This window comes from Globicephala melas, chromosome 1, assembly GCF_963455315.2.
Source record: "Globicephala melas chromosome 1, mGloMel1.2, whole genome shotgun sequence".
NCBI lineage: Eukaryota > Metazoa > Chordata > Mammalia > Artiodactyla > Delphinidae > Globicephala > Globicephala melas.
In genome coordinates this window covers 181588263-181601438 of record NC_083314.1, presented here as the reverse complement: position 1 = coordinate 181601438, position 13176 = coordinate 181588263, and the positions used below count along the sequence as shown (strand labels likewise).

General features: G+C 39.0%; 1 protein-coding gene across 5 annotated transcripts in view; it reads right to left on the bottom strand.

The window, feature by feature from the left end:
• The window catches only part of RERE (arginine-glutamic acid dipeptide repeats), a 429037-nt gene that overhangs the window by 113602 nt on the left and 302259 nt on the right, over positions 1-13176 (bottom strand). For all 5 annotated transcript variants that reach the window (XM_060283498.1, XM_030879486.2, XM_060283507.1 and 2 more), the window contains 2 exons: positions 9831-9955; positions 8801-8900 (listed from right to left, as the gene is read on the bottom strand). In XM_060283498.1, coding sequence (XP_060139481.1) covers positions 8801-8900; positions 9831-9955 — 225 coding nt within the window. The remainder of the gene's footprint in view (positions 1-8800; positions 8901-9830; positions 9956-13176) is intronic.

Sequence of the window (13176 nt, the reverse complement as noted above, 5' to 3'; positions counted from 1 at the left end):
AGATGCTTTAGTGAAGTCCATTTACAAGGAACAAATAGAAGATCTCTGACAGAAATTCTATAGACTTAATTTTTTAGAATGAAAGAGAGGAAGATGAAAATGATCCTTAGAGCAGGCTTATCTGCATACTCTGCTACGCCAACTCTACAACAACAGGTTCTGCGTGATCAAATGTGATGTGGACTTGGACCCGATTTCTGTATTCCATCAATTCAACAAATATTTAGTCCTCTCTACCCTGTACCAGGCATCGGCTATAGCGCAGAAAACAAAGATGATTAATACTCAGTGGTTAACAAATAGTGATATTTATAGATCAGAGATAAAAACTAACGATTAAGCTACTGGAGGCCTTTCATCCTTTGTTGAAGGAGATGTGGGTGTGCATAAATAAGTAAGCAAACACATATACACTCTCTTGAATATGTAAAAAGCTTAATCCAAACGTCTAACAGCCATCCATATTTCAGGGAACAAAACTGTCCAGGCAAAGGTGAAAATCTTTGCTGCATGATTATAAATTTTACTTATACATAGTGAAAATGTATATGATTAGTGTTAGCAAGAGAAGGTAAACATAAGAATGCAAATAAGTTTCTGAGAAAGAGAAGTCAAAGAATTTGAACTTTATTTAGAAAATGGGAAAGATACCTGAGCTCAAATAATAAAATCCAGTACCAATTTAGGAAAAATAAGTCAGCATGATATTTTCCAGAAAACCCTAGTCTCAAACTAAAGGGCTGTGGGGCCGTTTCCAAGCATAAATATAAAGGTCTATTTTATAAAAGGCCAAATAAATGTACGCCTTTAAAGATGGCTGAATAAATTCCATTAGAATAATATGGGCCATTTATATGTTCCATAGCAATTATGCTTAAAATTTACATATATGCTAAACGTGTACAATAAGCCTAATTAAAATTTCATTTGGTAGAAGCATATACCTGGTACAGCACACACAGAAACATTTCTATGTAAGATATTCCAGAGATCGCACCATTGCTTTGTCATATTTTAATATGTTATTTAATATATGTATACCATAAATTTATGAATAAAACAATTTTGCATTCACAGGTATTCACAATTTAAAATAGTAAAATATAATAAAACTATCTTTGCTGACGCACATTAAGGAGTAGGCCTGTGGTTACTAAGGATACCCTCCTCTTGGGGCTTCCCTGGTGGCGCAGTGGTTGAGAGTCCACCTGCCAATGCAGGTGGGTTTGTGCCCCAGTCCGGGAAGATCCCACATGCCGCGGAGCGGCTGGGCCCGTGAGCCATGGCCGCTGAGCTTGCGCGTCTGGAGCCTGTGCTCCGCAACGGGAGAGACCACAGCAGTGAGAGACCCGCGTACCGCAAAAAAAAAAAAAAAAAAAAAAAGAATACCCTCCTCTTACAGTAAGAGAGGCCAACACGTTTATTACATCTTCTTCCTCTCTATCAGTATAAAACTGTTTTTTATGTAAGAAGTAAAAAGATAAGAAATACATTTTAACATGAATGAGTACACAAAGAACTGTTTACCTAACTAGTCTGCAAGTCTACTGCTGAATCAAAAGTATCATCATGTGGCCATGAAAGTAAGATATTTATATATTAACTACTTCTGTGATTCTCCAATGACAGCTCTGCTATTAAAACTGTATGTAGCTCAAGTTTTATACAACCTGAGAATCATCTGCACTACATTAAAATGGACTAAACACTCCAAACGAAAGGTAGAGCTTGCCTACCTTTTGTAGGCAAAAGACTGGATAAAAAAGCAAGAAACAACTGAAAAGCTTAAAGTACACAAGAGAGGTACTTTAAATAAAAGTAAAAATCAGGATTCAAAGTAAGAAGCTGGAAGAAGATATACCACATGCAGACAACAGGCATAAGAAAGCCAGAGTAGCTGTACTAATTTTAGACAAAACTGAGTTCATGACAAAAGAGTACTACTAGACACAAAAAGGGTTACACCAAAAATGTTAAAGGGTCACTACAGTGAGAAAGATAAAGACACAATTTCCATACATATGAAGCAAAAACTAACAGAATTAAAAGGAGAAATAACCAAATTCACAAGACTTTAACACACCTTTCTGAGTAACTGACAATACAACTAGATAGGACAGAGAAGATCTGAATGATAATATAAACCACCTCAAAGAAACTGACAATAATAAAACAGTACACCTAACAACTGCAGAACATAAGTTCATTACGATTGTAAATGGAACATTCACCAAGGTAAATCACAGGCTGAGCCAAGAAACAAGTCTCAGATTTCAAAAGATTGAAATCTTACTGCTACTCTGACCACAGCAGAGCTAAATTAGAAATCAATAACATTCCAAAAGCGGGGTGGGAAGGAGGTGGCGGGGAGAGAGAGGGTGGGGAGAGAGGGGTGGCAGGGAGAGAGGGGTGGCGGGGAGAGAGAAATCCCAAGTCCCTGGTGATTAAACAATTTAATTCCAAACAATCCATGGGTAAAAGAAGAAATCACACATAAAATTTTTAACAAAATGGTAACAGAATGTTCCATTCTAATTACAAATTAGAATCTGTGATAAAATCAGTTATCTAAGATCCCATTTTAGGAAGCTAGGGGGAAAAGTAATCAAATTAACCCAAAATAAGTAGAAAAGAAATAATAAAAATAAGATTGGGAGATCAGACAGAGAAAAATCAATGAAACCAAATGCTACCTATCTGAAAAGATCAATAATATTGATAACCTTCTATTTTAGCATGATTAAGAGGAAACAAATTAGCAATATTAAGAATTCAAAGTCAAAATTACAGATTCCTATAGACATTAAAAAGATACTACAGGGCTTCCCTGGTGGTGCAGTGGTTGAGAGTCCGCCTGCCAATGCACGGGACACGGGTTCGTGCCCCGGTCCGGGAAGATCCCACATGCCGCGGAGCGGCTGGGCCCGTGAGCCATGGCCGCTGAGCCTGCGCGTCCGGAGCCTGTGCTCCGCAACGGGAGAGGCCACAACAGTGAGAGGCCCATGTACCGCAAAAAAAAAAAGATACTACAGAAATAATTCGTAATTTATACCAACAAATTTGATATCCCAGATGAAATAAAACATTTAGAGATCAACAGATTACTAGTGACACAAAACAAAATATAAAATCTGAATAGGCCTATGTCTATCCGTACTTTTGTAACAGAGAAGAACAAACCTGACTCCATATCAGACCTATACCTTTAGCTCTTAACACTTGGGCTCTGTTACCTATGCTGAGTCATGCTGGCTCTTCACCTTTGTAAAAGAATGTTGCCTACGGCCTGAAATATATATGATAGCCCATTCTCAAGGCTCTGACCCTTAAAGGTATAACATTTTCCCACTCATATAGAGGTAAAAAGTTTCAGAACAGAAAATGACAACTGTTTTGTTGGAGGCTTATAAGAACATTGTGACGAGATCTATGTGGGACAGCTGCAAGAACAAAGGATTCTGGCACCAGGAAGTCTGCAACAAGCAGCCACCCCCCTCCCTTTTGGTATAAAAGAAGCCTGAATTCTAACTCAGGTGAGGCGGTTCTCTGGGACACAGTCCGCATCTTCTTGGTCTGCCACCTTCCGGAATAAAGTCACTATTCCTCTCTCGATTTATTGGCCTGTTGTGTGGTGAGCAGTACGAACCTGGTTTCAGTAACAATCGTTAAGTTTCCATTAAAAAAAAATTTAGTCCCAGACGGCTTCACTGTCAATTCTATCAAACATTTAACAAAGAAAAAAGATCAATGCTTTATAAGAGAAAAACAGAGTAGGAGGAAATAGTTCCCAACTAATTTCTGAAGTGAGTATTACTCTGATATCAAAACCAGACAAAGATATTACAAAGAAAGAAGACTACAGCTCACTATCCCTCATGAACACAAATGTAAAAGTTTTTAACAAAATAATAGCAAACTGAATCCAATAGTACAGAATGCCCAAGCAGGATTTAATCTAGGAATGCACAGTTGGTTTAACATCTGAAATGAATAAATATAATTCACCATACTAACAAATAAAGTATATAAGAACCATATGATCATTTCATTAGATACAAAAGAAAAAAAACAGCATCTGACAAAATTCAATGGCCATTCATGGTAAAAACCTCAACAAACTTAGAAATAAAAGGGAACATTCTCGGCTTGATTAAACAACAACAAAAATCCTACATTGTACTTAACACTGAACGACTGAATGTTTTTTCCTTAAGATGAGAAAGAAAGCAAAGATGTCCGTTCTCATCATTTCTATTCAGTACTGTACTGGAGGTTCAAGCAAGTGCAAGAAAGCACAGAAGAGAAATAAAACACATAAATCAGAAAGAGGTAAAGCTATCTTTATTTGCAGATGACATGACCGTGCACACAGAAAATCCTAAGGAACCAACCACAAAGCTACTAGTGTTGACCATGTATTCTTTGTATAAAATAATACAAGGTAAAGTCATAAAAACTGATTGTACGTCTATCCTAACAATGAACATGTAGACAATGAAATTTAAAAATACTATTTTATTAACAATAGAATCTTCAAACAATAATTACTTAAGGGATAAATTTTACAAAATATGTACAAAACTTGTACAGTGAAAACTGCAAAGTCTTACTCAAAAAAATTAAAGAAACCTTTTTTAAAAAGGGAGAGATACTATATCGTGTTCATGGATTCGAAGATTCAGATTGTTAAGATGTCAGGTCTTCCTAAATAGATCCACAGATTCAATGCAATCTCAATCAAAATTCCATCAAAGCCTTTTTTAAAATAGAAACTGACAAGCTGATTTTGAAATTTATATGGAAATGCAAATGACCTAAAAGAGCCAAAGCAACCTTGAAAACAAGTACAAAATAGAAAGACTTATATCATCTGAGTTCCTATAAAGCTATAGTATTCAAAATACTGAAGTACTGGTAAAAAAAAAAATAGATACAATATTAGATCAGTTAAACATAATAGAATATTAAAAAAAAAACCAAACATATACAATCAGTGCTTGTTCAATAAAGGCATCAAGGCAATTCAATGAGAAAAGACTATTTTCAACAAATGTGGCTCCAACAGCTGGCATCTGTGTAGGAAAGAATGAACTTTCACGTCTACCTTGCATCACATGCAAAATTAATTTGAAATGAACAACAGGTCTAAATGTAAGAACTAAAACTTCAAGAAGAAAGCATAGAAACAATCTTTGTAATCATGGGATGATCAAAGAAACTTTCATAAAAGGAAAAAGATACATCAGACTTCAGCAAAATTAAGTTATTTTACCCTTAGAAACACACCATTATAAAGAAAAAAAAAGTCATAGTATGGGAGAAAATATTTACAATACATGTATCAAGGCACTTGTATTTGCAGTATAAATTCTTACAAATAAATCATACTAAAGGCCAAATAATTCAATTTTTTAAATTAGGCAAAAGTTACTTCACAAAAGAAGATATACAAATGGGCTTTAAGACGTGAAAAGATGCTCAACATTACCCACAGTCAGGAAATTTAAATGAAAACCTCAATGACATATCACTCCACATCCATTAGAATGGCTAAAAATTTTAAAGATCGAAAACATCAAGTCTCATGGAGGATGTTGAAGAACTGAAATTCTAACACACTACTGATGGGAATGTAAAATGGTACAGCCACTGTGGAAACCTGTTCGACAGTTTCTTAAAAAGCTACCTGCATATATACATTCCTGCAACTTCACTGCTAGGTATTTACTCAAGAGAAATGAAAATATATGTTCTACAGAAAGGCTTGCATAACAAGGTTCATAATGGCCAAAAGCTTGGGAAAAAAAAATGTCCATCACCAGGTGAATGGATAAAATATTATGAATATCCATACACTGGAATACTGCTCAGCAATAAAAAGGAATGCGCTATTGATAATGTAACATAAATCTACTGTAATATTACTATGCTGAAAGAATCCAGACCCCAAGTATTACATACAAAATTATTCTATTCACGCAACATTCTAGAAAATGCAACTAATCTATAATGAGAGAAAACATATCAGTGGTTATCTGAGACTGGAAGCAGCAAAGGATTATAAAAGGGCATGAGGCAACTTTTGCAGATGCTGGAAATGATTTCTATCTTGAACACTGTAGTAGTTTCATTGGCACACACATCTACAAAAGCTCATCAAATTGTATACTTTAAATCAGAGCAATTTATTATACAGCAATTACACCCCAATAAGTTTTTTTAAATACACACTAAAACTCTCATTTGCGAATAATGAAGAAAAAAGTCAAAACAAGTAATCCTGAAGACCTTATATTTTAAAACAGGTACATACAGTTGTCAAAAAGAACTAACAGTTTAAAAATGTTTTATTAGTGACTACAGTTTTAAACATTAAACTATTTATTTAAATGCATTTTAATTCGAATAGTCCTACTGGGATACTAAACATACTCTAATGTAGCCGTACTGCAGACTCCGTATACTTTAAATTTCCACATTGTACTGGGAAACAGAATAAACCTGTGTCTATTTCCTAAGCTGATAAATGCCTAACCTTGTTTTGACTCTATGCTACACTCTAAGAAACAACAAATACTTCTCACGTGACAATGCATTTATCTTTTTATTACTTAACGTAATTCAAAACCCCCTTACTCCAAGGAAGTCAAAATAAACATTAACTTCTCTCAAGATTTTTCCAATCACTCCACTTCTCATTAAAGAAAGAGCCTACAGTTTCTGTGAGCCAGTACAACAATGAAGTTTAAAAATTAAAACAGCCACTAGAAGCTTCTTTTCATCACAAAATGAGCACACAACGCAGTCTTTTGATGGCTAAATGCACTTGTACTGCATAACCCGACACCTGAGCCATCTTGGGCTCACCGAGGCAGGAAGATTTTCAAATGATGAGAAGGTACCTTCTCAGAAACAAAAACCCATAAAGCCAAAACCCTCTGGCAATGCTGAAGAAAACTTCAGAAGGAACTTGCTACAAAGGATCACAGGCAAAAAATAACCCGAATTATTTCTGTACAGAAGTATGTTCCACAGAATCCTTAGAGGGGCTGGAATAAGAATAAATTAGATAAATTCAGGAAAGTGCCAAAAACAGACATTTAATTAAATATGGCAACATCTTTGTTATTCAAAATTCAACTGATCAGCAGAGTCATGAAAGGAGAATTTTTTTCATAAAGCTTTTATACAAAAACCCAACAGAAAACAAACTCATATCAAAGAGTTACTTTAAATATACACACATTTTTTAGGGTATTCTGAATTCACAGACATACATCTGCCATAGCCACTGTTTGCAGTATCATCAATCTCTGGGTCTCAGTTTTCTCATCTGTAAAAATAATCTCAAATAATCTCAAAGCCCTTCTGGCTCTATCACTATATGTTCAGAATAAGGATTCCTTATAACAACAAAAATTCAAAGCATCAAATAGGTGAGAAAGTAAATGGGAATATGAAAAATCATTCACTTATTTAGAACATGGCAGCAAGATGAATCAACCTCCAACATATGAGACTATTACAACGTTATGTGATACTCAAGAAACACAACTAGACCAGGAATAAAAATCAACTATGTCATTCAGATATCTACGTGTTTCCCTGAAAGCAAGAAAGATCCCTAAATTGGGATCTGTTATCAATTTTCTGCATTGCTGGCATTCAAACAAGTCATGTGGTCTTTCTACGCCTCGTATTCTTATCTATCTAGAGATGGGAAGAGATGATTTTGAAAGTCCCTTCCAACTACAGTGACCTCTCAAGAAAAAGACAGACAAAAAGGGCGCTCACATTATACTTAGTGAACCGTCAGAAGAGCTGCTCAGCCTCATGCTCAATACCCTATGTAAGTATACATAACCCTGCAGACTACTAACGGATCAGAGATCCATAAAAATTCATCATTACTTCAGATCTGATGATTTCACATTAGTAAACACCCAGAAGAGGAGTTATTTCAAGGAACTTTAAGATACATTAATTTTCCTGTACAGCCCTGTAGGATATGCTCCAAGGTCAAAAAGGAGTGCCCCCCAAAAAAGAGTGAGCAGGTTTCAGGAATCCTACTGTTGTAGCCGTTCGAGTCTTGTTATTCTGAGCTGCTATGGAGTCACAGGATTAAAGCAGACGAGTGTCTGTGCAGGATGTCACGCAACCAACTCAGCACCATTACGCTCGTGTGCTATGTTTTACTTTAGATTTTTTTAAGGATTGTTTTTTTTTAAAACTTAATTTTGTTTTATAATCATGTGAAATATATACATGGTTCCAAAGCCAAATCTATAAAAACCAAATCTGTTCAAAGAAGTCAAGCTTTCTCTCTGATCCTCCAGCCCTTCCGAATACATTGAGGGGAAAAGCGTGACCTCTGGATTCACATCTTGAGGGTATGACCTTGGATCGTGACTTAACTGCTCTCAACTTCTTTCCTGTGTCCACATGGTGGTAATAATGGTGCTGGGAGGATTCAGTAAGACCACTCTGCCTAGTCCTCGGCTCTGGTGAGGTCTCAGTGAAGATTAACCACTAGCATGAGGCTCTCAGCAGAGGCTCGCCACAATCCTGAAGCACAGACGCAGATCAGGAGGTGAATCTGGAGGTGCCGGATCGCTGGCCAAGGCCATGGAGCCCTACCACCAGGACCACGACTCCAGTCTTTCAATCCCAGCAGCAGACCACAGTACTTACTCCTCAGATGCCAGGCCCCTTCATGTTCCATGATCATCACATATTCCCTATGCCAGCACAGGAGAAAAACGAACTTTCTTCCCACCCAGGGCAACTTCAAAGGACTCACTGTGTTCAGTGCGTTGAGGGTGGTGTCATCCCGCGAGGCCGCAACGCAGCCATCTTCCGTGGAGCCTCCGTCACACATCCCTGCAAAGGCCGCCATGCTCCTGGGAAGACGGGAAGCGAAAACGGCAGTACAGACATTTCAACCCTCAGTTTCCAGAGCACATCTTCAGCCCAGACCAAATTCCACTACTACATGCATGAGTCCTCAGCCTTGCTTCTGCTCTTGTTTAAAAAAAAAAATTTGAAGTTCCTCTGCAGTTCACCCAGATATATTCTCCAGAAAATATCTAAAATTAAATCCGCTGAAACTTTACTTCATTCCTTTCATACTCTACATCAACTACTTCTAAGCAAATTGAAAGTGGAAAAGAGGTGAAAAGAACTCTTAGTAGTCACCCCTCCCCTGAAGCCTCCATCCCCACGGCAGCCTCCAAGCTACACTGCTGACCACAGAACAGCCAGAGCTAATATCCCATCACCACCCTGTTTCAGCATTTCTGTTGCATGTTGTTGACACTACAGTGAGTGAGTCCCAGAAACCCCTGCAGACAAAGGAAGGCTCTGCCTGCACTAGGATGTGTCTGGGACAGACTTCAACTTCTCATTTTGCAGTCTCGGCATTTTTAGGTTAGCAAGTACTCATGTAGGTAAGCCCCCAAAACATGAAGTTTAGGTTAGGTACCAATGAACAGCCACAGGGTAAAGAAACCTGTAAAGGGATTTTAAGGTAAGCTGAATGAGCCAATTACTCAGCTGTATTAAGAGGTGTTGATAATTGCATGCATGGCTTAAGATGTTTTCCTTCTGAAGACTTCTAAAATCTAATGTGGGGCAAACACCGAGGAGAAAAAAGTGATTTTACCATGGTAAGCTATGTTTCTCTGGTAACAAGGATCAGGGCTCTGATTACAGACAGTATAACAAAACATGAAGTCAGAATGCCCAATATATAAATAGAATTTCAGGGGAAAGGAGAACGTTTGTTGTCCACTAATCAATTCACAAAGCAGAATGGTGTGGATTCCTTTTACCTTGCTGCCCTCAAGTACATAAGGAGGTCACAGTCATTAACTCCAGGCATCCAGACCAGTTCCTCATGTTGGGTCACAGTGTCACCATCGGGAGAAGGGAATGGTTGCAAATCGGGAAGTTTGGCCTGTAAGACAGGGACGAACAAGTCACAATCAAGGCACACTTGAGAGCTGCCTGTGCAGGCAGGCCTTGGGGACAGATGCAGTAGCTTAGTAAGCCTCTTTCTTTTGGCAGCGCTGAAATAACAGGAAAATCATGAGTCACTGAGGCTGGCCTATCACACATTTCAGGATCATTTCACCACAGAAGATTTCACAATGGACTGCTCGATCTCTACTTAAGGAGAAGCAAACAGTGTCAAATTAAACCAGTGCCAGTATGGTCCTCAAAGGGAGAAAGAAATGGGCACGTGTGAATAAAAGAAATGATAAAACAAAAAAATGTTTCGGGAAATAAGAGCTGCTTGATAAAGAAGGCAGAGCCACACACATTTCCAATATAATAATATGTTGACAAAGAGATATATACAAATAGTGGAACCTCACCTAAGGACAGGTGCTAAAAAAAGAACTGAACTACCCTACTAAACTAATGCTGCTTTCCAGAGAGTCAGTATCGATGAGTCAGGGTGAACATCCAAAAGAGCCATCACGGTAACATTAAAAACACAGCTGAAGGGACTTCCCTGGTGGCGCAGTGGTTAACAATCCGCCTGCCAACGCAGGGGACATGGGTTCGAGCCCTGGTCCGGGAAGATCCTACATGCCGCAGAGCAACTAAGCCCATGTGCCACAACTACTGAGCCCACGTGCCCTAGAGCCCGTGCTCTGCAACAAGAGAAGCCACCGCAATGAGAAGCCTGCACACCGCTATGAAGAGTAGTCCCCACTCGTGCAGTCCCCACAACTAGAGAAAGCCCGCGCACAGCAATGAAGACCCAACACAGCCATAAATTATTAATTAATTAATTTACTTATTTATTTAAAAAACATAGCTGAACTAAAATGATGGTGATGGAAATTAGATGAGCAGTGCTTTCAGGAGGAGAGGACTTCTTGAGAAGGGCAGGAAGGAACTTTCTGGGATGACACATGTTCTGTGCCTTGCTATGAATTGTCACAGCAGACTGAACAGTATACACAAGATGTCAACAGGTCACTGTACATAAGGTACACCTCAATTAACAATTTTTTTGAAGGATTTGAACAACAGTGCTCAACAACCAAGATTCTAAGTCAATTCTGCTAGAGATTCAAACACCTCCAGCATTTTCTCATCCTCCACTGCTGGGGCAGAGAAAGTGTAAATGGGTGCTGTGACTACTCAGAGGCCTAAGAAAAGTCAACCATCTGCAAAACACACGTTCTTATTTTCTCAAATTACGAACAAGGTCACATTAGTCCAATATTTTAAATTAAAAGCTCCAGTGTCCACAGAACCTAGGCAGAAACTGTAAATGAATGAAGCAGGCAGAGTGTGCAGCCAATGGAAATAAAACGAGGGCCTCATGTTCCACTTTCAATGTTCTACTGTCCACAGTAAACAGAACACTACATCCCAATTCCGACTAGCCACATTTCAAGTGCTCAATGCCACATGTGACAGCGGCTCCCAAACTGGGCATGCAGGCATTAGGTACCAAGAAGTGAAGGGAATCAGGGTGAAATGAAGAGAGAGCGTCCCCATTTGGGGAATGCTGCTGTGCAGGAATGAGAACCTCTGTTTGCACATCCTCCAGTTTTTTTCCAAAGTCCAGAAATCTTGACTTCCATGTGAAAGCTCATGGTTTTAAATGTTGGCTATTCAAGTTTTAAAAACAACTGTGTGGCAAAACACAGTATTAGTAGGCCACGCGGCTGGCAGGCTACGGGTTCGCAATTTCTGCTTCACAGGCTACCTCTGAGGCCTCTTGCTGTGTATCAAGTGCTGACCTCCCCCAAACAACGATGCTCTTCCCTAATTCAGTACTGACATGTTTCACATTTAAGTGGGGGTCACAATTAGTTCTGCTTAATAAACAGTGATGGCATGGGAATAAAATTAAAACACAATAGCTACTCATATCAAAAGGTCTTTGACATTTGTACTGAGCTGTTTCCCCTGCACCAAGTACAGTAGCTGGTGTAGCAGCTCTCCAATAGTTGTTTGTTAATTAAAAAATACTATTGCTGGGTCTTCCCTGGTGGTGCAGTGGGGTTAAGAATCTGCCTGCCAATGCAGGGGACAGGGGTTCGAGCCCTGGTCAGGGAAGATCCCACATGCTGCGGAGCAACTAATCCCATGCACCACAACTTCTGAGCCTGCGCTCTAGAGCCCGCGAGCCACAACTACTGAGCCCATGCTCCACAACTACTGAAGCCTGCGCGCCTAGAGCCCATGCTCCACAACGAGAAGCCACCGCAATAGGAAGCCTGCGCACTGCAACGAAGAATAGCCCCCGCTCGCCGCAACTAGAGAAAGCCCGCGCGCAGCAACAAAAACCCAACACAGCCAACCAGCCTGCCAGCCAGCCAGCAATAAATAAATAAATAAATAAATATTTTATTTATTTATTTAAAATACTATTGCTGTGGGGAAGGACCAATCCCCTAGAGAAAAAATGGACTAGAAATACAATTAGCTTACAGAAAAGGAAATGAGAATGGCTCTTACTCATAGGAAAAGATGGTCGACTTTGCTGATAAGAGACATGCCAATTAATGACAGCGAGAGACCATTTCCGATCTATCAGATTGACATAAATGCCAAAGTGTGACAATACACAAGGCTGCATGTTTGCACTCATGTAAGTCGCTAGTACGAGAAAGCAAAATGGTACAATCTCTACAGAGGGGAACTCTGTAATATCCTAAGAATTACATGTGCCCTCTAAGCCAGCCATCGCCCTTCTGGGGATAATATAATATCCCAAAGATAAGCTGGCAAAATAAAAATCTTTATGCATAAGCTATTCATCACATTATTACTTGTAACAGCAAATGACTGGAAACAGTGCAAACGCCCAACAATGGGGGCTGGAAGAATAAACTGCTCCACCTATGCAGTGGGGTCCCAGGAAGTGGCAGAAGAAAACGAGAAGGAGCTCTACCTATTGCTATGGAGGGAACACAGGAGATACTGTCAGAAGGTCAAAGAAAGGTGGTGAAGGTGTTTTTATTATGCTACCACTATCTAAGAACATGGGGCTGGGGGAATAAAAATAAGAGTGATAGATCAAAACCTTCAATTAAAAACACTAAACAATTATCCATCAGGGAGGGAGGGAGCACGTGGAGGGGACAGGGCAAGAAGGTGAACTTTCTGAGCACACTTCATTTGCACGTTTGATTTGGAGCCTTGTATTTT